The 25,184-nt window shown below is 34.4% G+C and overlaps 1 protein-coding gene across 2 annotated transcripts in view; it reads right to left on the minus strand.

Annotated features, from left to right (window-relative positions):
* MAP4K5 (mitogen-activated protein kinase kinase kinase kinase 5) overlaps positions 1–25,184 on the minus strand; it is a 107,304-nt gene that overhangs the window by 40,357 nt on the left and 41,763 nt on the right. For both annotated transcript variants that reach the window (XM_025390992.1, XM_025390991.1), the window contains exons 6-13: positions 22,417–22,472; positions 16,424–16,471; positions 16,292–16,334; positions 15,290–15,362; positions 9,079–9,210; positions 7,010–7,072; positions 4,501–4,582; positions 3,131–3,247 (exon numbers count right to left, since the gene is read on the minus strand). In XM_025390992.1, the coding sequence (XP_025246777.1) occupies positions 3,131–3,247; positions 4,501–4,582; positions 7,010–7,072; positions 9,079–9,210; positions 15,290–15,362; positions 16,292–16,334; positions 16,424–16,471; positions 22,417–22,472 (614 nt within the window). The remainder of the gene's footprint in view (positions 1–3,130; positions 3,248–4,500; positions 4,583–7,009; positions 7,073–9,078; positions 9,211–15,289; positions 15,363–16,291; positions 16,335–16,423; positions 16,472–22,416; positions 22,473–25,184) is intronic.

Genomic DNA, 25,184 nt, shown 5'->3' on the forward strand with positions numbered 1-25,184 from the left:
TGATTACGTCACTCCCTTACCCTTTAATGGCTTTCTACTACCCTTAGACTAAAGCCCAACATTTTAAACACAGTTTGATAGACGGTATTTAGCTCTGTATCGTTATCTTCTATTACTTCCTTCTTCCCTATTTTCTGCTCTATTCAGACTGACTTTTCTTTCTCTCTCATTCTCTCTCTTTTATTCTTCCCCTGAGACAGGGTCTCATCCTGTCACCCAGGTTGGAGTGCAGAGACGCGATCTCGGCTCACTGCAACCTTTGCTTCCCAGACTCAAGCGATTTTCCAGACTCAGCCTTCTGAGTAGCTGGGACTACAGGTGTGTGCCTCCATGCCCAGCTAATTTTTTTGGTATTTTCTGTAGAAATGGGGTTTCACTATGTTGCCCAGGGTGGTCTTGAACTCCTGAGTTCAAAGTGATCTAGCTGTCTCAGCCTCCCACAGTGCTGAGATTACAGATGTGAGCCACCGCGTCCAACCCAGACTGTCTTTTCTTTAGTTTCTTATGTACAGTGCCTTCTCCCTTATTACCAGGCTTTCAAACATGTTATTAACACCTCTGCTCAGGCCACTTACATTTATTCTCTTCCTCGAATTCTGACTTATCTTTCAGGTTTTCAGCTTAAATGTCACTTCTACGATAGTGAGTTTTTTCCTGCCCCTATAATATCCCTCCATAGCACCTTTTACCTCCCATTCCATCACATGTGTAAATTAGTCATCGGTATTTCTGAATTTCCTTTGAGACTATACTGTGAGCACTATAAAAGCAGGGATAATGTTAGTCTCATACACCATTGTGCCCCCAACTGCCTGGCACATGGTTTTGCATTTCAAGAATTGAAAAGTATGGTGACATCATTAAACAGAAATAGAGAATTCAGAAAGTAGAGTAGATTTGGGAAGCCCAGCAAAATGTGGTAAAAAATAGGTGTTTGGTTATTTACATAACCAGTGAAAGGCAAACTGGAGAATTGAGTAATATCTAACTCTACATTTATGCAAGAATAACTTTACTTTCTTTAAACAATGGATCTTTAAACAATTAAAATACTTATTAATCCCAAGTTGCAAACAGTGGTTCAAGTAGAAAACAATTTTATGTATGGCTGGTTTATTTAATATTTCCACTTCAAGTTCATTTAACATTCAACTAAATATTCACTGGGTACTCACGACATGACAGGATTATGCTATATACCAGGCAATGGGGAAATAAAGATTGGAGTTTAAAGACTGTTTAATGACTATTTCTATTAAATACATACATAGATATGATGGTGTATTAACTAAGAGAGTAGGCTCTGGAGTTTGCCTGGATCTAAATCCTGGTTCCATTTCCTATTTGCCATATGATGCTGGGCAAATTACTTCCATTTTTTGTCCCTCGTTTCCTCATTTATAAAACAGGGATATTAATGGTACCTACTACAAAGGACTGTTTTGATATTAGATGAGTTAACACAGAAATTATTTGGCGTAACATGTGGCTCACACTGAGTACCCAATGAGTGCTAGTAGTTACTATAATATTTATTTATTTAAAGACAAAAGTCTCACTCTGTTGCCCGGGCTGGCATGCAATGGAACAATTTCAGCTCACTGCAATCTCTGCCTCCTGGGTTGAAGAGCTCCTCCTGCCTCAGACTCCCAAGTAGCTGGGACTACAGGTGCCTGCCACCACACCCAGCTAATTTTTGTATTTTTTTCAAGTAGAGATAGGGTTTTACCACGTTGGCCAGCTGGTCTTGAACTCCTAACCTCAAGTGACCTGTCCATCTTGGCCTCCCAAAGTGCTGGGATTACAGGAGTGTCTGGCCCATAGTATGATATTTATAGGAAATAATTTAAAACTGAAGAACAGGAAATAGAAAATTCCCTTTAGTGAAGGTAGAGATATAAGGGAAATAAAGGCTAAAAAGGACATAAAGAGACAGATTCAGAAAAACTTAGGAAAAAAACAGAATCATAAAAGGAGAAGAAGGAACACAAGGAGAAAAAGAGACTGGTGAAAAAATATAGTTGTGCTATATACAGTCATAAGTAGATACCTGTTAATGAAGAGGAAGTCTCTCATTCCTGATTTCCTGACAAGTTGTGTTGTTATAGAAAATACATTACGTGCCAGGCACGGTGGCTCACGCCTGTAATCCCAACACTTTGGGAGGCTGAGGTGGGTGGATCATGATGTCAAGAGATCAAGAACATCCTGGCCAACATGGTGAAACCCTGTCTCTAGTAAAAATACAAAACTTAGCCGAGTGTGGTGGCAGGAGCCTATAGTCCCAGCCACTCAGGAGGCTGAGGCAGAAGAATCAATTGAACCCAGGAGGCGGAGGCTGCAGTGAGCCGAAATTGTGCTACTGCACTCCAACCTGGTAACAGAGCGAGACTCCCTCTCAAAAAAAAGAAAAAAGAAAATACATTATAGAATTATTAAAATAATTCTATAATGTTTTCAGAGAAGGCAAGCATAGTTATGAATAGCCCTACAACTAACTATATAAGAAATAATAGTTTTGAAATACTGAAAAGGATAACATTTTCCAACAGGAACTTCAGCTTCATTCTTGAAAATTATTTGTATTCTGTTAATACAAATTCAACTACAAAAATGAGCAGCTGGATTTCTAAGAAGTCTTTTTCAGAAAAAATAATACGCATATGTGTTGTGGCTATGCTTTTTTTCCTTTAGTTGAAAGCAAGGCTCTTAAAACCTTTATTTCCTTGGAAACAGATGTTCTTTATATATATCCCACAGAAAGATCAAACTCACTACAGAAGCTGAGGTCGAGAGAGAAGGGCAATCACCAAAAGGGAAAGCACCGCTGCACTGCTGCAGAGGGACACCTGATTTCAATCTCAGCTACCAAAACTTCAGGCTAACCAAACTAAGAACATAAAAAGAGACTGTGTTAAGAACTAATCCTAGTTCTGAGGAGAACTAGGATAAAAAAAGTATCAACTGATAATTATGTGCAGGAAAGGTGTAGTTTACACTATTAATCTCTGTAGCTAAGCCTGTTTTAACTAAGTGAAAAGATGGACTCAGAAAATAAAGAAAAAAAAGCAAACTTTAAGGCCTTATAAAACATTTGTTTTCAACTATGAGACTGCAAACACTTCCTTACCTCAAAGTCATCATCATCTGCTTCAGTGTAATGTGCATGGTTATCTGGATTGTTCACTCTGTCTAACAGTTCAACTGCTAGGGCTCTAGAGAGACCTGGCTGCGCAACAAAAGTGTGCTAAAAGAAAACAAAATGAAATTTCATGAGCATGCCTTTACGTCTATGGTTTAAAGAAAATGCTATCTTCATTTTTTCATTTGGTAACTAGCAGAGACAAGTATATGGGAGTCTACTAATATAAATAAACTGTCTTAGTAAAAATATTCATCAGAGAATCCATAATTATATATTATATAAAACTGAAAAGCCTTTGTAGAGTAAATTTAGAAAGTAATTTCTTTTTGTAAAGTTATCTAATCAAGTTCTAAAATTATATAGATTAGATATGGCTATATCAATGACATTCATTACTCATATCACTATACTGATGCAAATGAATACTGTGGTATGGTCCATAACCACAATAAGAAAAAAGCATGTATATCCTATATTTGCATACATTTAATTCTGTAAAATTATGTTAATGTACAAAGACGTATATAATTGAATACTGGCATTTCAGTAAAGCTTTCTTAGGTTGTTGTAATCATTGACTATTTCTAATATAAAAGTGTTTTATACACACACATATGCAGAGTATTCTATAAATTCATATTAGAAGCCAAGAAAAGTAATTCATTTTAGCTAAGGGCAACATTTTAAAGTTTTCTCTAAGGCAGGGGTGAGCAAACTACAGCCCATGGGGAAAATCTAGTGCACTGACCGCCTCTTTTTGTAAATAGTTTTATTGAGTATTAAAATTATACCCACATGTGTACACTGTTTATGGCTGCTTCTGGGCTATAATGGCAGAACTCAGTAGTTGTGGCAGAGGCTGTATGGCCCACAAAGTTTAAAATATTTACTATGTGAACTGCCTATAGAAAATTTGCTGGCTGGGCATGGTGGCTCATGCCTGTAATCCCAGCATTTTGGGAGGCTGAGGCGGGTGGATCACGTGAGGTCAGGAGTTCAAGACCAGCTTGGCCAACATGGTGAAACCCTGTCTCTACTAAAAATACAAAAATAAGCCAGGTGGCAGTGGCATGCGCCTGTAATCTCAGCTACTCGGGAGGCTGAGGCAGGAGAACGGTTTGATCCTGGGGATCTGGGGCAGAGGTTGCAGTGAGCTGAGATCGTGTCACTGCACTCCAGCCTGGGCGACAGAGTGAGACCCTGTTTCCAAAAAAAAAAAAAAAAAACAGAAAGTTTGCTGACCCCTGCTGTAAGAGATCGCTAACATTTTTATATTAAAAACCTAAATACTTTTGTTCTACTGATATGTCTAATTTACAACTACAGGAAATCCCCTTGTAATTTCAATGACTTACAGTCAGAAGTCTTTCAGCAGTTGGTCTTTTTTTTGGGTTTTTGGTTAGTGCTATTTTGACAAAATTATGAAATGTTGATGACCTTCAAATAAAAAGAGATGTACAAAAATATTTCACTACTATATTTTGGTGTTAGTAAATAACATTAACTTAGGAACAGTTAGTAAGTCTAAAACACCATGATTTTTTTATTGGGCCACTTAGTTAAAGTACAATATATTCCTTGGAAACATCTGTGTCAGTTTTGTCTTTTAAATAAAATACAATTAAGTAACAGAACAGTAATATACAACCACAAAAATTACACTAACAATCAGAAATGGATAGGCTGTGTCATTTATATATGACTTACTTTTCTTGGTACTACTTAGGAGTCAAAATGTCCTTTTCTCATTGCATAATTTACCTAGTATGTAAATGTTGTGCTATACCAAAAGAGTTGGATGGCACAAAAGGCAGGCACGGGATAATATAAGAGACTATTTAAATCCCAAAGAGACTAATTAATTTCTTAGAAAAAAAGGCAAAGAGGAGGGAGCAATTTTAGCAACCAGAAGAGTTTTCTGCCACCTTCACTGATGAAGTGGGGAAAGGGAGAAGACATAAATTAAAGGTATCACATTTTGATTATTGATAAATGACACAAAAAGGTATTTCTACCATTGCCAAGATTCCACTGGAGAGAATGGACAAGAACTAAAGGGATGAAATAACCATATTTATCAGCAATGACAACAACCACACAGCAGTTCTGTGCAGAGAAATCAAATCACTATATCGCATTTGATGGCTCGTGACAGAGATAACATGGAGTCAGGCAGTATCGGGACTGGCAAAGATTCTCCAATGGTAACAACTGCTCTGAAATCTGACTGTGAATTTAGCATTTATAGCGAACATTCATTCATTCCTGAATGAATATCAGTCATTTCTGCCATAAAACCATTCAGTTCCAGATGTCTAGGAACTTAGGGCAACAGGAAATGGGAAGGACCCAGTGTCAATACTGTTAGCAGCAGAATATAAACTCCTTTCTCTACACAGTGTGATTTGCCGTTCTTTCCTGTCATCATCCCCAGAATGGCTGGAGTCCTAAATAAAATAAGACAGACTACTGAAACATAAAGCAGTGGCTGAGAACCTGTTTGTGGGGAAGGGCCTCTTAGAATTTGAAATAAGCTATAGACTGTCTTCTCAGAAAAATGGATATACATACAGAATTTTGGGGGCTCACAGATCCTCAAAGATCCATGTAATCTAGATAAAGAATTCCAGAATTTAAGAATTTGGAAACTTACTCGCACGGCTTCTTTTATTAAATGCATGGGGAAGATATTACCAGAAAAATAATCTTTAATTTGTATTAACCAATTGATGACATCTTTTTGGACTATAAAGATAGGTAAACTGCTTTACTTTGTAAGAGAAAGAAGAGATGAAGATGAAAATAAGTAATAAACATTTTGAGTATTACAGAAGGAAGAGAGGGAAAAACCAACAGAGACTGATTTTAAGTGTCATGGTATCTGGGAACCCTTTTCATATCACCTTCCATGAAAGTCAATGTGAAATAAATGGAAGTAAAGGAATACAGGGCAAAAATAGATGATTCTTCAAAATCTTCATGTATTCACTTCTAATTCTTTCCTCACCACATTTCTTACCCAATCTGCCAAAGAGCTAAGAAAAGTATTGAATTTTATGAGAATACTGGATTATAAAGAACACTGGGCCGGGTGAGGTGGCCCACGCCTGTAATCCCAGCACTTTGGGAGGCCGAGGTGGGTGGATTACGGGGTCAAGAGATTGAGACCATTCTGGCCAACGTGGTGAAAACCCATCTCTACTAAAAATACAAAAATTAGCTGGGTGTGGTGGCACGTGCCTACAGTCCCAGCTACTTGGGAGGCCGAGACAGGAGAATCGCTTGAACCCGGGAGGCAGAGGTTGCATTGAGCCAAGATTGTGCCACTGTACTACAGCCTGGCGATAGAGAGAGACACTGTCTCCAAAAAAAAGAAAGAAACACTGGGCTGGGCACAGTAGCTCACATTTGTAATCCTAGTACTTTTGGAGGCTGAAGTGGGAGGATCTCTTGAGGCCAGGAGTTTGAGACCAGCCTGGACAACATAGTGAGACCCTGTTTCTACAACAAACAAAACTTAGCTAGGTGTGGTGGCACATCCTATAGTCCCAGCTACTCAGGAGGCAAAGGAGGGAGGATCTCTTGAGCCCAGGAGTTTGAGGTTGCAGTGAGCTATGATCATGACACTGCACTACAGCCTGGATAACACAGCAAAATCCTGTCTCAAAGAAAAAAAAAAAAAAAAGAAATATCAGAAAATAAATCTAGATCCTTGCCATAGGTCTGCAAGCAAATCAGCTGTGTAGCTTTGAGAAAACTGTTTAATGTCTATGAACTTCTGTTTAATTATCTATAAAATATGGGAACTGAATCTATACCCCTTTCGATTGTAAAATTCTATAAAACATATATTCTTTAACTCACCATTTTGTTTTGTCCTTTAGTTTGGGAGGTTGAAAATTACTTTTTGACATTAAGAAGAGAGCCCTGAAATAAAAATTATAGTTAAAGAACAATATCAAAATTACTACATCTAACAATTAGAATGAATACTCTGTAATGAATTTATACAAGACTACCCCATAAGTGGGCAATGATAAAAACTACTATGGGATATAGAAATTAAATTTTTAATACTTTATAAGGCTACAAAAAATTTCTCTTGACTACAGAGATTTTTAAATTTCCAACAAGCCCTTATTCACAAAGCAAACCTATCAAACATTGGAAAAGAGTTTTCCTACTATACTGTTACATACGTAACCCATATTATATCTTAAGCACAGGTCTATATAATTGTATATAACTCTCTAATACATAGAGATGACATGTTCCCCTAACATTAGGTTGCATATTTAACCAAAGACTGGCTCCATATTTCTTTTGGGTGTACAGGCAAATTATATCCATTTCCTGATTGTTTTCCTTTTTTGGACAATGGTTTCCCATATTCTCTTGGTATATTAAATACACAAACCAATCTACAAGAGAACTTTGTCTATAAACTCACGTGTGACCCATTTTCTTTTGGGCTATGGGGGTAGTATGATAGAGGATTTAAGAAGTTCTAAAATGCTCTATTTCAGCATTTCCTACAGAAATCCCAGGTTTCTAAGCAAATTCCTTATTCTTTTATAGCATAACAAATACATTTTTCCTTTTTAAAAATTAAATGATTCAAAGGAAAAATTTTAAAAAATCTATATTCCCACCATTCTATTATTTAAAATTTTCTAAACTTTAAAAAAATGTTTCTAATGTTTTTAGTCTTTATCTAAATGCTTACCAATTACATTATATTTACATTAGTATTTATAATTTTTTTCATTAATAATCAATTTTCCATTTTGCTTTGGTTCATATATATGTAACCGCTCCCCTTAACTGCTAAATAATTAGATTAGCAATTGAACAACTACTACATATTTAGATTTTTTTCCCTTGTTATCCTGAAATGCATAATTCTTAGCATTTTCTTAGATTATTTCTGAAGTATAATCCCCTAAACAGTGGAATCACTGAAACATTTGTATTGTCCTTAATAAATAACATCAAAGTGTTTTCCAAAAGGTCTGTACTTATCAGCATTCTAGCTAAAAGTAGGTATCTTTTAATATATATTATCTTTAGCTGCTTATGAGGTCAAATAGATTCCCATATCTGGTACTTGCTCATAAACCTTAATCTATCTTTTGCTTGTAGTTTTTGAATGATTTCCTTATATGGTATATATTAATCAGTTGCCGATTATGTTAGTAAAACACTTTTACCATTCTGTTAATTTTTTTTTAGCTTCATATCATTTATTTTTAAAGTGTCAATTTTAGCCTAATCTATCTTTTCCTTCAAAGTATCAAAAAACTTTTCAGAAGCCCTCAAATATTTTTTCTGAGACAATACATCCTAGAATGTAAATGATAATTATATTCAGCACAGACACCTCTTCATTATTCCTCGACAAAATAAAAAGAAACAAAATCAAATATAACTAGAAAAGTTTCATCTGCATTCTATCATTTACTTATAATTCCACATAGGACAAAAAAAAAAAAAAGATGAATTGATAAAAGAATGAACAGGAAGACTCAAAAAGTCTTAAAAGAATGTTAACTGTCATATCCTAGTGTGATTATTAAGGGAAATTTGTTTTATGGAAAAGCTTCAAACAGTGTGGACAATTTACTCTTATGCTGTTTTAGGAGCAACAATACAAGACAGGTTTTTTTTTTTTTATTTTAAAGACTAGTCAAGTACAGTAGTGAGAAGGAGAAGAAGAGCAGAACAAGGAGCTTGATCTGTAATTGTGAAAAATGAATTGAGAAAACTATCTTCGGACTAGCCCACAATAGGTTTTGGATGAGATTATCCCTAAATCCCTTACAACACCTTTACTATTTTTCATTCTTAAAAATGAGCTTGATGCTGAGTTATCAGCATTTCACTTTCCCCATAGACTTGATCAATAACTGGATAATTATAAATAATGAGAACACCTCATTGGGTGGAGATCAAACATAGGTGGTTGAAGTTCTCCAAGTTCAATTGCTGTTATTCCTACTGCCCAGATATCACAGAGTTGGTTGTAGCCACCATTCTTCTCTACTGCTGCAACTTCTGGGGCCATCCTAGAAGGAATCAATGAATACAACATTTTTGTTGTTAAATATTGATCTGATCTGTTACTTCCTGTTATAATCACTAGGCTTGTTGGAGGGAAGGAGGCTGAGACGTGTTTACCAGAAAAGAAGAAACATTACTAAGTAAAGGCTTAAATCTCTATTTCACACACATATACACTTTTAAAACTAATTAAGAATCTTGAATGCCCTCCTCTGAATGTTTATGTTCTAAGGAAAAATCTTGTTTTAGTTTAGTTTCTGTTTTTGTGAATCTTGTTATATAATATGGAAAAAGAAAAAGAATACTTAAATCCCTGTGAAGGTCAAAGAAAAGTTCCCAAAAGAGGTGAGACTTCTAAGTAAGGTGGGGAGCCTGGACATTTCAGTGAGAGGAAACGAGTACAAATTTAGGGAGACCAGGAAAGTTGACACGACAGTGCTCAATGTATCACCTGCAAACTGATAAGGGGCCATACATTGCTGGCTACCAGTCTGTAGTAAATACAGAAATGGAGAGTAAGCATTTATGCTTGTCCAAATGCATACATTCATTTTTATCGTATTTTACAAATAAGTCTGTAATGGACAGGAAGTAACACATGGTTTGAGAAAGTCTAGAAAGTACTTGGAAAAGAAACCTCAGAAGTAGAGGCTAGATTATAAATCATCTACTGATTAAACAAAAAAGGTTAGACTTTATCATGAAAATGATGGGGACCCAATGAAAGATTTAATTACGAGGGCAAACAATCTAAAACTTCATGGCAAGATGAAGGATGGTGTGAAATCAGGTGAAACCAGTCAGGCAGACATGTTAGAGGTCTGTTTCAAAAATACAAGGGGAAAAAAACCCCAAGAACTTTTCAAAGGCAGTAGCAGACGGAACAGAATGAAAGGGGTTAACTTAAGATATAGATCTGAGGAGGAAATGCTTGTGGATATTGAAATAGAGCTATTATTGAACAACTGTTGAATATGCAGAAGACTGAAGGGGGAGTTATATGTTTGGGAATCAGTACTGTAGAAGGCATCTGAAGTTACAAAGTGTAGATGATACTGTTCAGGGGAAATATTCTTTTATCTTTTCAAACGTTTACTAACTTAACTTCAATTAATTTGAATTGAATATCCACAAGGGACAAGTTGCTTTTATATGTACTTAGGCTACAAAAAGTTATATTAACACACTGTCTCTCAAATTAAGTGTGGTTAGGATATAAAGTATGTATACTAAAAATGTGAACAGGTAGATGTGTACTATATGCAAGTGCTACAAACATAATAATGGATATAGGAGTAAGGAGAAGTAAACAATCACCATGGAGCAAGATAACCGAAGGCAAGTTTCACAGAGGAAAGAGGCTGAGGTGCAGCCCAGAGAAAGCAAACAGGATTCATCTCCTCTACCCACTGGAATCAGTTGGTGGTGGTGGCTAACCAGAATGTCAAGTTGACTATGACTGTTGCACTTCCTGGCTCAGGGGGAAACTGTATTCAATCAGTTGGCCATAGCTATAGAATGGTAGAGAGCGTGGCCCTCTTAAGAATGGGGATAGCTTAAGATAAACACAGAAAAATGGTAACTTAGGGAAGCAGTAAAGAAAGCTAAAGTAGTAGTATTTCACCTGATACAGTCAGGGTACAAAAAATAGACAATTTAGACTAGAAGAGTATTCACAAAAAGGACAGTCATAGAGAGTGAGGGACTCTGATGTGACGAAGGAAATCCTATAGGTTATCTAACTCACCTATATCTTCATTTAACTTTTATTTAACTGATACTTATTGAGGCTTTTTTCCCGTTAAAGTGGTATGTGTTGACTGAAAAGAATTTGGAATATGTGAAAAAATATGGAAGAAAACAAGTTAAGCACGATCCCACTCAAAGAGAGCTCCTGTTTCACATATTTTCATCCATGATTTTTACACACACACACCTTTTATAAAATGGTATAATATTGCATATACTACTTGGAGTCTTGCTTTTTAAAATTAACAACATATCATGAACAGTAGCATATTATTCCACTGAACTGAATAAATGTAATTCCCTTAACTAATTCCTGTTGTATATTATTTTCCCTCAATTTTTATCATTAAAACAGTGTGATAAAGCTTATCATATATAAATCTGTATGCCTCTCTAATAAATTACTAGATGTGGAATTACTGAGAATAAAGAAGATAAACATTGCTTAAAGTTACTGATAAACATTACCATCAAATTATGCTTCAAAATTGTTCTACCAATTTCTTTTTTTTTTTCCTTCAACTTTTAAGTTCCAGGGTACATGTGCAAGACGTGCAGGTTTTTTACACAGGTAAATGTGTGCCATGGTGGTTTGCTGCACAGATTAACCCATCATGTTGGTATCACTATTAAGCCCAGCATCCATTAGCTATTCTTCCTTATGCTCTCCCTCCCTAACCCCTATTCTACCAATTTCTACTCTCACTGCCAAATATTTAGCAATAGCAAGTATGCCCATAATTCCAAACATTTTCCAATTTGATAGAAAAAAGTCATTTAATTTGTTCATCAAGGGAAACATTATTCAGAATATATATATTTTTAGGTTAGTCAAGTGAAGCACTGAGAGCAAAGAAGGAACAAAGAAGTCTGTAGGGGTTGCATGCCCCTAGCCATGACCTGCAGGCCATTACTTAATGTAAGAAACATGAGAAAACATTTACATTTCCCTATTTACTTCAAAGACATGAAGTAATTCACATTGGAGAAAAACCCCATGAATGGAAGAAATTTGGTAAAGACTTGAGATTCTGCAGTTCTTTTCAAAAACATAAAAGAACTCATAGTAGAGAAAAATCTCATGTGATAAAGCCTTTGGATATTCCAGTTACCTTCATAACCACAAAAGTGCTCATACTGGAGAGAGACCCTATGAATGTATGGAATATGTGAAATAATTAAGTTGTCTTAGTTGCTTTCAAAGGGCTCATACTGGTGAAAAATCTTTTACATGTAAGAAATATGGTAAGGGAGTTTTTCTTTCTAGTTCCCTTCAGAAACATGAAAGAAATACTACTAGACAGAAACCCTATACATGTAAGAAATGTGGTAAAGTCTTAGTCATTTCCGCCCCATGTGAAGACATGAAAGAACACATACTAGAGAGAAATCCTGTGACTATAAAAAATGTGGTAAAGCCTTCAATCAATACAGTTCCCTTAGAAGACATGAAAGAGCTCATACTGGAGAGAAACCCTATGAATGTCAAAAATGTGGTAAATCCTCCAGTTGTTTCAGTTGCCTTCAAACACATGAGAGAACTCATACTGGTGATAAACTTTATGAATATGAAAAATGTGGTAAAACCTTCAGACATTTCAGTTCCCTTCGAACACATGAAAAAACTCATACTGGAGAGAAACTCTATGAAGGTAAAAAAAAAAAAATGTGGTAAAGCCTTTAGTCGTTTCAACTACCTTGAAACATGACAGAATTCATACTGGAGAGAAACCCTATGATTGTAAGACATGCAATAAAGCCTTCAGATATTCCAGTTCTGTATGTAAAACATGAAATAAATTATACTTCACAGAAATCCTGGGAATGTAAGGAATGTGGGAAAACATTCAATTATCTGAGTTATCTTTGAAAACATGAAAAAAATTATACTGGAGAAAAACCATATGTATATGAGAAATGTTGTAAAGCCTTTGCATGTTCCAGTTCCCTTTGAACACATTAAAAAAACTCATACTGAAGAAAAACCTATGAATGTAAGGAATATGGGAAGGCATGTATTTTTGCCGCTTCCCTTTGAAAATACAAAAAACTCATATGGGGGGAAAATATGCATGTAAACAATGTGGTAATGTCCTCAGTGTTTCCAGTTCTAGATGAAGACATGAAAGAAGTCATTTCTGAAAAACCCTGTAAACATACGGAATGTGGGGATGCCTTTGTTTCTCTCAGGTACATTCAAAGACACATGATATGTGCACACTGGAGATGAATCTTATAAGAATGTATTCTTCATCTAAATCCTAGTACTTGGCAAAACAGGTAAGTTTCCATTTTAATAATTATTTCAAAAGTCATCTAAGAATGCCTATTGAAAAGAAATCTTATAAATTTAATTTGGAAAGCCTGATGCAAATTAAACATTGACTAATGCTCAAAACATGCACATGAATGAAATGTTATACAAATTAAAAATATATTGTGTTCATCAGTGGCTCATTCTTAATGAGGATCTCTGGACTATTGATTTCCACTTATTTTCCATTAAAATATTGAGGTGAGAATTCTGTAGATACCCTTTAAGTGACAGTTAAGTGAATTCAATATGTAGTGTTTTTTTGTCAGTTAATAAAAATTTTTCTTTATATTTCTAAAAGGTTGTTGGATCTATGTATGGATGAATTAAAAATGTATTTCTAATATGTAGGTAAGATTTTTATGTAGCTTTTTAATTGGTCTGTGATTAATGTGTCATTGAAAACTGAGTCTTTGTTAATTTTGGGGATTTTCTTACTGGCCTCATGTGAAAAGTTTTGGTTACGCCTCACCAATTAGATATATTCTACCTTTCTTTTTTATGGAAAAAATACTCTCTTTTGACACAAATAAGTCTATGCCACTTTTTTGGCTAATGGAGTTGGTATTAGAAAAAAAAAAGAAATCTGTAACTTCTTGTGATCCATTATCATACTTTATGATACCTAATATGTATTATTTTACTAATTGCTTCTAATGAGACATTCTTTTTATCGACTTAAAAGAACTTACATATTAAAAATATTAAACCTAGTTTGGCATATTTTAGACAATATTTCCTGTTTTTTTACTTGCCTTTTAATTTTGCTTAAGCTGGTGGACATACATAAGTTTTAAATTTTCATGCAGTTAAATCTATCAGCATTTCCTTTTAAGGTTTTATGCTTTATGGCCAGAAAGGCTTCCTCAGCTCTTAAAGCAGATAGTTACTGATGGCTCTTTTGGTTTCATTTTTGTACTTAACTATTTCCACATGCCATTTTTTGACATCAGGTATGAGGTACAGAGCTACTTAAATTTATTTTCAAATAATAAATTATCCAAACACTGCACCTTAAAGAATCTAAATTGGCCAAGCACGGTGGCTCAAGCCTGTAATCTCAGCACTTTGGGAGGTGGATCACTTAAGTTTTAGACCAGGAGTTTTAGACCAGCCGAGGAGTTTTAGATGAAACCCTGTCTCAACAAAAAAAATTACAAAAAATTAGCTGGCTGTGATGTTGCATGCCTGTAGTCTCAGCTATTTCGGGGGCTGAAATGGGAGGATCATCTGGCTCCGGGAGATCAATGATGCAGTGAGCTGTGATTGTGCCACCACACTCTAGCCAGGGCGACAGAACGAAACCCCGTCTCAGAAAAAAAAGAAGAAGATAAAAAAAAGAAAAGAATCCAACCTTTCACACAAACTGCAAATGTCACCTTTAAAACATTCACTATTTTAAATATTAAGGTTTTGTTACGAGGCTTTTTATTTCTATCATCTGTCAATAATGAAAGCAGTGTTTTAGAAAGATTATTTTGTCAGTAATCAGTGGAATGCACTAAGAGTAGGGTGGCTGGTAAGACTAATAGTAGGTAGGATGTAGGAGTTTTAACAACCAGGAAGAAGAATCCTAGATTAAACTTAGGTGATGGGTCAATAGGTGCAGCAAACCCATCATGGCACACGTTTACCTATGTAACAAACCTGGACATCCTGCACATGTACTCCGGAACTTAAAATAAAATAAAGTAGAAAAGTCCTAGATTAAAATAGAATAAATGCCAGAAGAAAGGGTAAGAAAATTACAGGAGGCAAATCTTTTGAAAATTTCATACCTAAGAGTCCTCTCAATATAAAATCATATAGATAGTGAAAACTATTAACACTTCAACAGAGGGAAGGCTGCACCATGAATATAAGCATCAAAGTTCCCTAACCCAACCAGAACTTATGATAATATCAAGGAGCACGCAAATCTCCCTATTTTTAATAATCACTTCTATTATCAAGTATCGAGGATGATCACTAAACCATGAAGAAATGAAAATGGATCAAATTCAATCACAGTAATGTCTTACCAATAAGGGGTGCCAATGAAAGATTTTCGTTTTGCAATGGTAGCTGTTATTTTTGCAGCCACACCAAAGTCAGCTGGTGAGGAAAAAACCAGAAAATTTTAGTTCTTTACAGTACATCAAACAACATTTTTACTTTCACCCTTAGGCATGGCAGTATTAATAAATCAAATATTAATGTTAGAAAAATGTATATAAATTGAATACCGAAATCTCTTCTTGCTTAGTTCACAACACACTTATTAAAAAAAATTTATTGGCACTTTACTAGAATGAAAATGTACTTTATTAAGAATGAAGTTAACAAAAAATATTTTTATTATATACACAATGAAGTTAATTTGGGAAAAAGAGAAAAAAAGCATAAAAAATAAAACACATGGGAAAAACACACACCTATATTCCTTTTATCCTAATATAATAAGGATAGCATTCTGGTACTATTTTTTTTACAGTCATTTTTTCTATGTATAAACTTTTTAAGTGTTGTAGTTAAACATCATTGTATTGTAATCCCTGCTACTTGGGAGGATTAGGTGGGAGGATCGCCTGAGGCCAGGAGTCCAAGTATACAGTGAGCTATGACTGAGTCACTGTACTCCAGCCTGGATATCAGAGTGAGACCATCTCTTTCAAAACAAACAAAATAACACATAGAAATACGTGGTTGTAAAATACTAAATAAATATACAGTCCATTTTTGTCATTTAACACACCAGATTTTACTCTTACAAATTCATAGATATCAATGATTGAATAGATTTATCACAGTTTAACAGTTTTTCTATTGCTAGACTTATGTTTGCATTTTTTCTACCATAAGTAATATTATCGTTCATGCTTCAGTGAATATGGATTTTCCAACTTTAGGTTTAATTTCCTTAAAATGAATTTTGGGAGTAAAATTACTGGATCAAAAGTTAAACATTATTGCGACTCTTGATATGAAAATGAAAAGTGTATAATGTTAATTCTCATTTAAAATTTTATAAAACTTTAACATACCTAATTTTACATCGCCATGGTCTGTCAATAAAATATTAGCACCCTAGAACAAAAAATACAAATACTATTAAATTAGCATCATAAAATTTCTTCCAATAGAATTGGCAATTTAAATGTATTAAATGAACTTACTTTGATATCTCTATGCATTTTGCCTTTAGTATGCAAATAGGCAAGACCCTAAAAGTTAAAAAAAAAAAAAAAGTATCAGCAAAACTGTAAATGTGACTCCTAAATTTTCTACTTAAATTCTTATCGAATAAGAAAAACTAGACTGTCTAGTTTGGGGAGAAAAAACCCAGGTAAGTAAATCAATGTTTACTATATTTTAAAGATTTGTTTTCGTTTTTGAGACAGAGTCTCACTCTCTTGCCCAGGCTGGAGTGCAGTGGCAGCGATTTTGGCTCACTGCAGCCTCCATCTCCTGGGTTCAAGCAATTCTCTTGCCTCAGCCTCCCAAGAGACTGAGATTACAGGCATGCGCCACTATGCCTGGCTAATTTTTGTATTTTTTAGTAGAGGTGGGGTTTCACAACTCCTGACCTCAAGTGATCCACCCTCCTCAGCCTCCCAAAGTGCTGGGATTACAGGCGTGAGCCACCACACCCGGCCTGAAGATTTCTAATTTATTTTCTGATAAACATCAGAAATATTTCACTAAACACAATCAAGATACCGAACATATTCATTACCCCTAAAAGTTTCCTTATGTGATGCTCCTTTATAATTTTCCCATTCTTCCCCACAACCCTCACAAACACTGATCTGCTTTCTGGCACTATAGATCAGGGTTTCAAAGTTGTTTGACTATTCTAGGTGTTTTGCATTTCCACAGCAATTTCAGAATCAGCATGCCAACTTCTTTAATAAAAAGCCTTCTCAAATTGTGATTGGAGTTGCACTGAATCTATAGATCAATTTGTGAAGAATTATCATCTTAACAGTACTGAGTCTTCTGGTCTGTGAACATGGTATTGTTCTCCATTTATTTGGGTTTTTAATTTCTCTTGGCAGTTTTGTAGTTTTCTATATGCAGGAGTTTATGCATATTTTATCATATTTACCCCTAAGAATGTATAACATATTCTTTATGTTATTATATGTTGTATTATTTCAATTTCTGATTGTCCGTTGCTAGTATATAGAAATCTGATTGATTTTTGTTTATTGGTAGTGAATATTTATTGGTAGTGATTTTTGTTTATTGGTAGTGAATATTTCTAGCCTCACTTATTAGTTCTAGTAGCTACTTTGTAGATTTTATTCCATTTTCTATTTAGATGATGATGTGGTCTGTGAATAAAGAGAGTTATACTTCCTACTTTCTAATCCAGATACCTTTTATTTCATTATTTTCTCTTTTTGCACTGGCTGAAACCTCTAGGACAATGTTGAAAAGTAAGTAGTAAAGGCAGACTTCACCACTCTGTTTGAGTGAGCTTGGAGGAAAAAACATCCCGTCTTTTACCATTAAGTATGATTTTATCATAGATTTTTCACACGTATCCTTTATCAGGTTGACCAAGTTCCTTTCTATTCCTAGCGTGTTCAGAATTTTTTATCAGGAATGACTGCTGGATTTTGCTAAATGCCCTTTCTGTGTGTATTTAGATGATAATGTGGTTTTTCTTTTTTAGTTGTTAAGATGAAATGATTTTTGGATATTAAACCAACACTGCATTCTGGAATAAATTCCACTTGTTTATGATGTATTAACTTTTAAAATATATTACTGGATTACCTTTGCTAAACCTTTTATATTTAATGTTTACACCCAGGTTTATGAAGAACATTAGCCTGTAGTTTTGTTCTCTTGTAAGATTGTTGTCTAATTTTGGTGTCAGAATAATGCTGACTCAAAATGATTCGGGAGTTATTCCTCACTCTTCAATTTTCTAGAAAGGTATATATAGGATTGGCATTATTTCTTTCTTGTATGTTTGGTAGAATTGACTGTATGGCACCATCTGGCTTGGAGTTTTCTTTGTGAGAATACATATAGGATTATTCAGGTTACTTATAATTGAGTGAGCTTTGGTAGTTTTTATCTCTTGTTGAAACTGCCCATTTAATCTAAGTTGTAGGCTTTATTGGCATAATACTGTTCATAATACTGTCTTGTTATTTAATATCTATAAATTCTGTCTTGACATCCCATCATTCATTTCTGATGCTGACCACTTGTTTCTTCTCTTTTTACTTTTTTCCCTGATCAATCTGTCTAGATGTTTATCATTTTTATTGCTCGTCTCAAAGAATCAGATTTTTATTTCATCGATATTCTCTATTACTATTTTTCTCCTTTCCATTTCTTTTATTTCTAATCTAATCTTTTTTTTTTTTTCCTTTCTCTGCTTACTTTGCATTATATTTGCTCATCTTTTTCTAGCTTCTTAGGTGGAAGCTGAGGGTATTAATTTGAGAGTTTCTATTTACTGCTATAAATTTCCCTGTAAGTACAGACTGAATATCCCTTATCCAAAATGCTTGGGACCAGAAATATTCCAGATTTCAGGTTTTTTAGTACTTGCAGAATATATACTGGTTAAGCATCCCTAATCAGAAAATAGAAAATACAAAATGCTCCAATGAGCATTTTCTTTGAGCATAATGTTGGACTTTCTTAAACATTTCTTGTAGGATGGGTCTGCTGGTGATTTGTTCTTTCAGTGTTTGTAAGTCTGAAAAACTCTACTTTGTCTTTGTTTTTGAAAGATATTTTCTCTAGGAATAGAATTTTAGGTTGACAATTTCTTTCCAGTACTTTAAAGATTTTCCACTGTCTTCTCACTCATTTCTAACAATAAATCTTCCTTGTCTTTGTTCTTCTGTATATCACGAGTCCTGTTCTGAACTCTTCTAAGATGTTCTAACCAAATAAGCAATTTGATTCATGTGTCTTAGTGTAGTTTTTTTTCATTTTTTTTTTTTTTCTTTTTTTTGTGCTCAGGGTTTGTTGAGCACTTTGGATCTGTGGGTTCATATTAATAGTTATCATCAAATATGGACAATTTTCAGCCATCTCTCCCTTTTCTCTTTCGTTTTCCTTTTTTCTCTTTGTCCCTCTGTTCTTTTTTTTTTCCCCCCTCATTTTTGTCCCTTTTTTTCTGTTGTCCCTTCAAGGACATCAATTATATCCATATTAGGCCATTTGAAATTGTCCTACAGCTTAATGATACTCTACATTTAGAAAAAATTATTTTTTCTTTCCATGTTTCATTCTGAATATTTTCCATCTCTATGCCCTCAAATTCAAACTAATATACATTTTTTGCAATATTTAATCATCTATTAATTTCGTCCTTTGCTAACTCCATCAGACACTGTGGTTTTCATCTCTAGAAGTTTGACTTGGGCCTTTTTTATACCTTCCATATCTCAACTTGTTAAGCATCTTAAACAGTTATTATAACTGTTTTAAAGTTTTTGTCTGCGAATTCTAGCATCTCTGTCAGTGTGGGTTGGTTTTACTGATTTTCATTTTATTATGCTTCTTTGCTTGTCTGGTAATCTTTGAGAAGACACCCAACATTGTGCATTTTACTTTGTTGGGGCTGTATATTTTTGAATTTTCAAAAATACTCCAATACTCTGAAGTACTCTCCAATACTCTACCTTAAATACTCTAACTGGCTTGGGACCCCACCTGGGTTCCTTCTCCCTATACCGTGGCCTGAAAACTTTCCAAAGGCCATAAGCTGGGGCAATTATATGGCTTCCCTGATTTGTTTCCTATTTTTCAGGCCTCACTGTCCTTCATTACCTGACGTTCAGTTTCTTGAAAATCACTGTTTCATATATTTTGCCTACTTTATTTGATTGTTTTGGGTAGCATGGTAAATCTACTTCTTGTTACTCAATTTTGACCAGATATGGAAGTTTATCTGCATAATAGAATTTTAAAACTGGAAATAATCTTGGAGGTATTCCCTTCCTAAGCTTCATATTAGGTTTTTTTTAAAAAAAATTTTCTGTATTTTTTGTGGGTAAATAGTAGGTATATATTTATGGGGTATTTATTTGGTACAGGCAGGCAATGTGAAATAAGCACATCATGGAGAAAGGGGTATCCATCCCCTCAAACATTTATCCTTTGAGTTACAAGCAAGTCAATGACACTCTTTGTTATACTAAAATATAAAATTCAGTTATTATTGACTATAGTCACCCTGTTGTGTTATCAAATACTAGGACTTACTCATTCATTCTTTTTTTTGGTGCCCATTAATCATCCCCACTTCCCCCGCCACCATATCAAATCCCTTCTCAGCCTCTGGTAACCATCCTTCTACTTTCTATGTCTATGAGTTAATTGTTTTGATTTTTAGATCCCACAAATAAGAAAGAACATGTGATGTTTGTCTTTCTGTCCCTGGCTTATTTCACTTAACATAAGGATCTCTAGTTCCATCCATGTTCTTGCAAATAAGCCTCATTTTATATACTCACGCATTACATAATAGGGATGCATACATTCTGAGAAATGCATTGTTAGGCAATTTTGTTGTGCAAGTATCATAGAGGGCACTTGCATAAACATGGATGGTATATACATATAGCCTACTAAACACCTAGGGTGTATGTATAGCCCTATTGCTCCTAAGCTACAAATCTGTGCAGCACATTACTGTACTGATATTGTAGGAACTGTAACACAATGGCAATTACTGTGTATCTAAACATATCCAAACATAGAAAAGGTACACTAAAAATATAGTATTAAAACCTTATGGGACCACTGTTGTATATGTAGCCCACTGTTGACCGAAATGTTATGCAGTGCAGCATTGTATTTTGGGAACTAGAACTATATAAATGGTTAAGGTCATAAACCAGCGCCAGAGTACAAATCGAACTTTGTTGTTTTTTTTTTTTAATTTTTCACCCCCACTCAGTACTTTGTTTAATACTTAGGGAAACAATGAACTCTGGAAATTAAAATACAAAGAAAATGAATTTGTCAATAATTCCCTGCTACGAGTGTATGATTAAGTTTGTATTTTATGTAGATACAATAAAGTAGGTTTCTATGTTATGCAAATGTTACAGGAATATACACACACATATATACATATATATTATACATCTCTCTCTACATATAAATATATATATGTCAGATAAATTAATCTGATTTATCTCTAAGATTTGGCAGTGGTTATGTCTTTTAAGGCATGTGGGAACCAACTCTTCAAAACTGACTAGAACTTTTTCCTAGATCAGCCCACTCTCCCATTTTGAAAAAGATGAAAGAACAACGCATAGAGTATCAATTTCATTTCTAAACAAACTACACAATCTAGGAAATGTAGGGATAGAAGAATTAATTAACAATTATCAGTTGTAAATTACAAAAATACAAACCACAATCACTACTACTTATTCCCTCCTCCTAACTTAAATGCCTTAAAGTATATAAACAAAATTGTTAATTACTAATTTTCTCAGTGAGTAGTCTTTCAGGGCTCTGAAAAAAATAAACAAATTGGGAGAAATACCACATACTCTATATCTTTATTGAATATTCATAACCTATTTTAGCATACTTAAAGTTCTCACAGGCCCTGAAGTAAAGAAATCTGTTTAATGCAATGTTAACCAAACTTACAAAAAGAGATTCTGCTATCATTAACACCTGTTAATATCACATAGAACTAGGGTTTTCAGATAATGCCTTGGGTTAATGCTGTGCTAACTTATTTTATTTCAAGAGAAATAGTAAAAGCCCCTACGTCTCATGGAAGAGATTCCTTTTACTGCCATAAACTTGAAGAGAACACTTAGACAACTTGTTACAATTGAGAGGTTTGGTGATTCATTCTTGAAAACCAGTTTACATAACTGAGGGCCAAGTGCTATAAAGCAGAATACCTCACATGACCATGGTGTGCATCAGCATCAAAGTGGAAGTCCACATATGATCACTGTATATGTCGGCATCAGCTTAAATGAATTCATGTGATTCATTCATGAAAGAAAAATAACTAGTTTTACAGAATTATAAGAGATTAACAGAAAAATCATTTTGTTTTACCCTTTCCCTTTCTCTTTAAGACAGACTATCATTTTATAGTTATCAATTGTCAACTTAGAATTGCCTTTCTAACTACATTAAGAAAATACAGTACCTGTAAAGTTTCTCTGCATACATAGGCTATTTGCAATTCTGATAATGGTCCAGTAACTAGAAAGAAAAAGAGAACACAATGTTATACAATTAAACCTAACAGATTAAAAACAGTCTACTTAAAAAATGACAAACTAGGCCAGGCGCAGTGGCTCACGCCTGTAATCCCAGTACTTTGGGAGGCCAAGGCGGGTGGATCACGAGGTCAAGAGATGGAGACCATCCTGGCCAACATGGTGAAACCCCGTCTCTACTAAAAATACAAACATTGGCTGGGCGTGGTGGTGCGCACCTGTAGTCCCAGCTACTTGGGAGGCTGAGGCAGAAGAATTGCTTGAACCAGGGAGGCGGGAGTTGCAGTGAGCTGAGATCGCACCACTGCACTCCAGCCTGGCAACAGAACGAGACACAGTCTCGGAAAAAACAAAAAAACAAAAAAACAGACAAACTATTATAAAACAACTTCTATTTATATAGTTGGATGATTTCTTTTCTGATTGTGAGGATGTATTATTTTTGTCATCAACAGACAAAAACGAAAGGTAACACTGAGAATTTTTTCAAATGTACTTTAAAAATAAAAGATTTAACTCCATATAACTTTGGTCCGTGAAAATATTAAGCACTCATGTGCAAAGCATAGTGGTATGCATCATAGGAAGGTCTATAGAAAGCAAACCTGAATAATTTTTCAAAAATGAAGAAATACATATAACTAATTAGTGTTACAGAGAAATAGAGAACCATAAAGAGATTGACTGTTCCAATATATAAAAAGGCATCATATACTTTTTTAAAGATCAAGATGCTATTTCTTCAGCATAATTCTTTACCACACCTATCAAAACAGACAGGCTTGATCTAGTACCTTATCTAAGAATTTAAAAAATAACCATGTCACTTTCGGCAACCAGATCTCTCCCTAATATGAAATATAAAATTCTTCTTATTTCAAGAACTCAACCAGAGGTTTTGTGACTATGCCTTTCAATACCATGAGAGTAATTCTGGGGTGGTATCTACTGACAGTGAAACCAAATCAGGTAATCATGGGTATTCTTCACCTACAGAAGTATTCTACTGCATATTTTAACCACTGGCTCTCTTTACCCATTCAGGAAAATAAACTTCTGATTCTTAGTAACATGATAAATAGTAGTAAAAGAAGAAAAGTCACTTTATTAACAACACCTAATTATAAGTGTAGATTTTCTTGATTATTATGCTATCTAGTATACTAACTACCAGGATGGGTACTACTTAGGTTCAATTTAATTCAACAAATATCAGGTTTAGTAAGAGAAAGTCAAAATTTTGTGAAAAAAATAAAATTAATGTTTCAAAGCTATTCTTTAAACTTAGAAGTTGCAAAAAAAAGAGCCAGCTATATAGCTTGATTTTATCCATAAGAGTGCTCTCATTTTATAAAAATTTAAATGGATAAAAATTACAATTACTGAATAAAAACTTTTCATAGAAAAGACAGCTATTTATTTATTTATTTATGAGAGTCTTGCTCTCTCGCCCAGGCTGGAGTGCAGTGTCATGATCTTGGCTCACTGCAACCACCGCCCCCAGGTGCAAGTGATTTCTCCTGCCTCAGCCTCCCAAGTAGCTGGGATTACAGGTGCCTGCCACCACGCCCAGCTAATTTTTATATTTTTAGTAGAGATGGGGTTTTACCATGTTGGCAAGGCTGGTCTCAAACTCCTGACCTCGGCCTCCCAAAGTGCTGGGATTACAGGCATGAGAAGATAGCAATTCTTTATAAAATCATAGAAAAAAATTAAATCCAGTGGCACAGAGAATTTTAAATCCATATGCATAAGAGATAGCCTGAATCATCATAATTTGTGTATTTGTAACAGTTATGTGATGTTAAACATTTTTGTTAATAAAGACGTAGTGATCAGTGTTTAGACATCAGTCAGAATTTTTGTTATGGATTATTTGTTGTGACAAAATTAGATAATTATGACATTTTAAAATTGATAATTAAGTACTACATTGATAAGCTTTCATTATAATTTAAAAATTTACTTCTGAGCTCTGCTTTCCCTCTCCTGTGGTAATGATTTAATCAACTGGTAGGTATTCTTTCATTTTGCTATACATTTACATTGTATATTTATACTTATAAGAATATAATTTTTAAAAGCCTAAGTATGACCAAGTATGTTATACATACTCTTTCATGATTCAATTTTTCCATTTAAAAACAAGCCTTAGGGATATATACCCAGATCAATAATTACGAAGTAACTTCATCTTTTTAAGTGCCACACAGTATTCCATATTACAAGTTGAAGAGTAGTTTATTTAACCACTGCTGTATTGATTGACATTTTAAAACTAAGCTCTGTAGTTACAACCTATTATTTGAAGTGAAATAGCACTTCTGTTTTTATATCTACTGTGGCTGCATTTGTAAACTGCATAACTAAAATTTGATAAGGTTTCCAATATAAAGATTTCAGCATAGAAACTTTAAAAATATTTCACATAATTCTTCAAAACGAATTATAAAATGAGTAGCTGCAATGGGAGTTTTACTATCCCATATCCATGTTAAACAAGGAGAAGAAAAATTATAAGGATCTACGTTTAGTCTCATAAATTCTAGAAATTCAAGAAATTGCCAGCAGCAACAAAACAAATTAAAAGCTAAACAGTAGAGCCAAAACTAAAACTTTCTAAACAGTATTAGAAAGTAATGTCAAATTCAGCTCAGAAAACTGCCTAAATTAAAGGAATACTAAATAAAATACT

This window comes from Theropithecus gelada, chromosome 7b, assembly GCF_003255815.1.
Source record: "Theropithecus gelada isolate Dixy chromosome 7b, Tgel_1.0, whole genome shotgun sequence".
NCBI classification, from domain to species: Eukaryota; Metazoa; Chordata; class Mammalia; order Primates; family Cercopithecidae; genus Theropithecus; species Theropithecus gelada.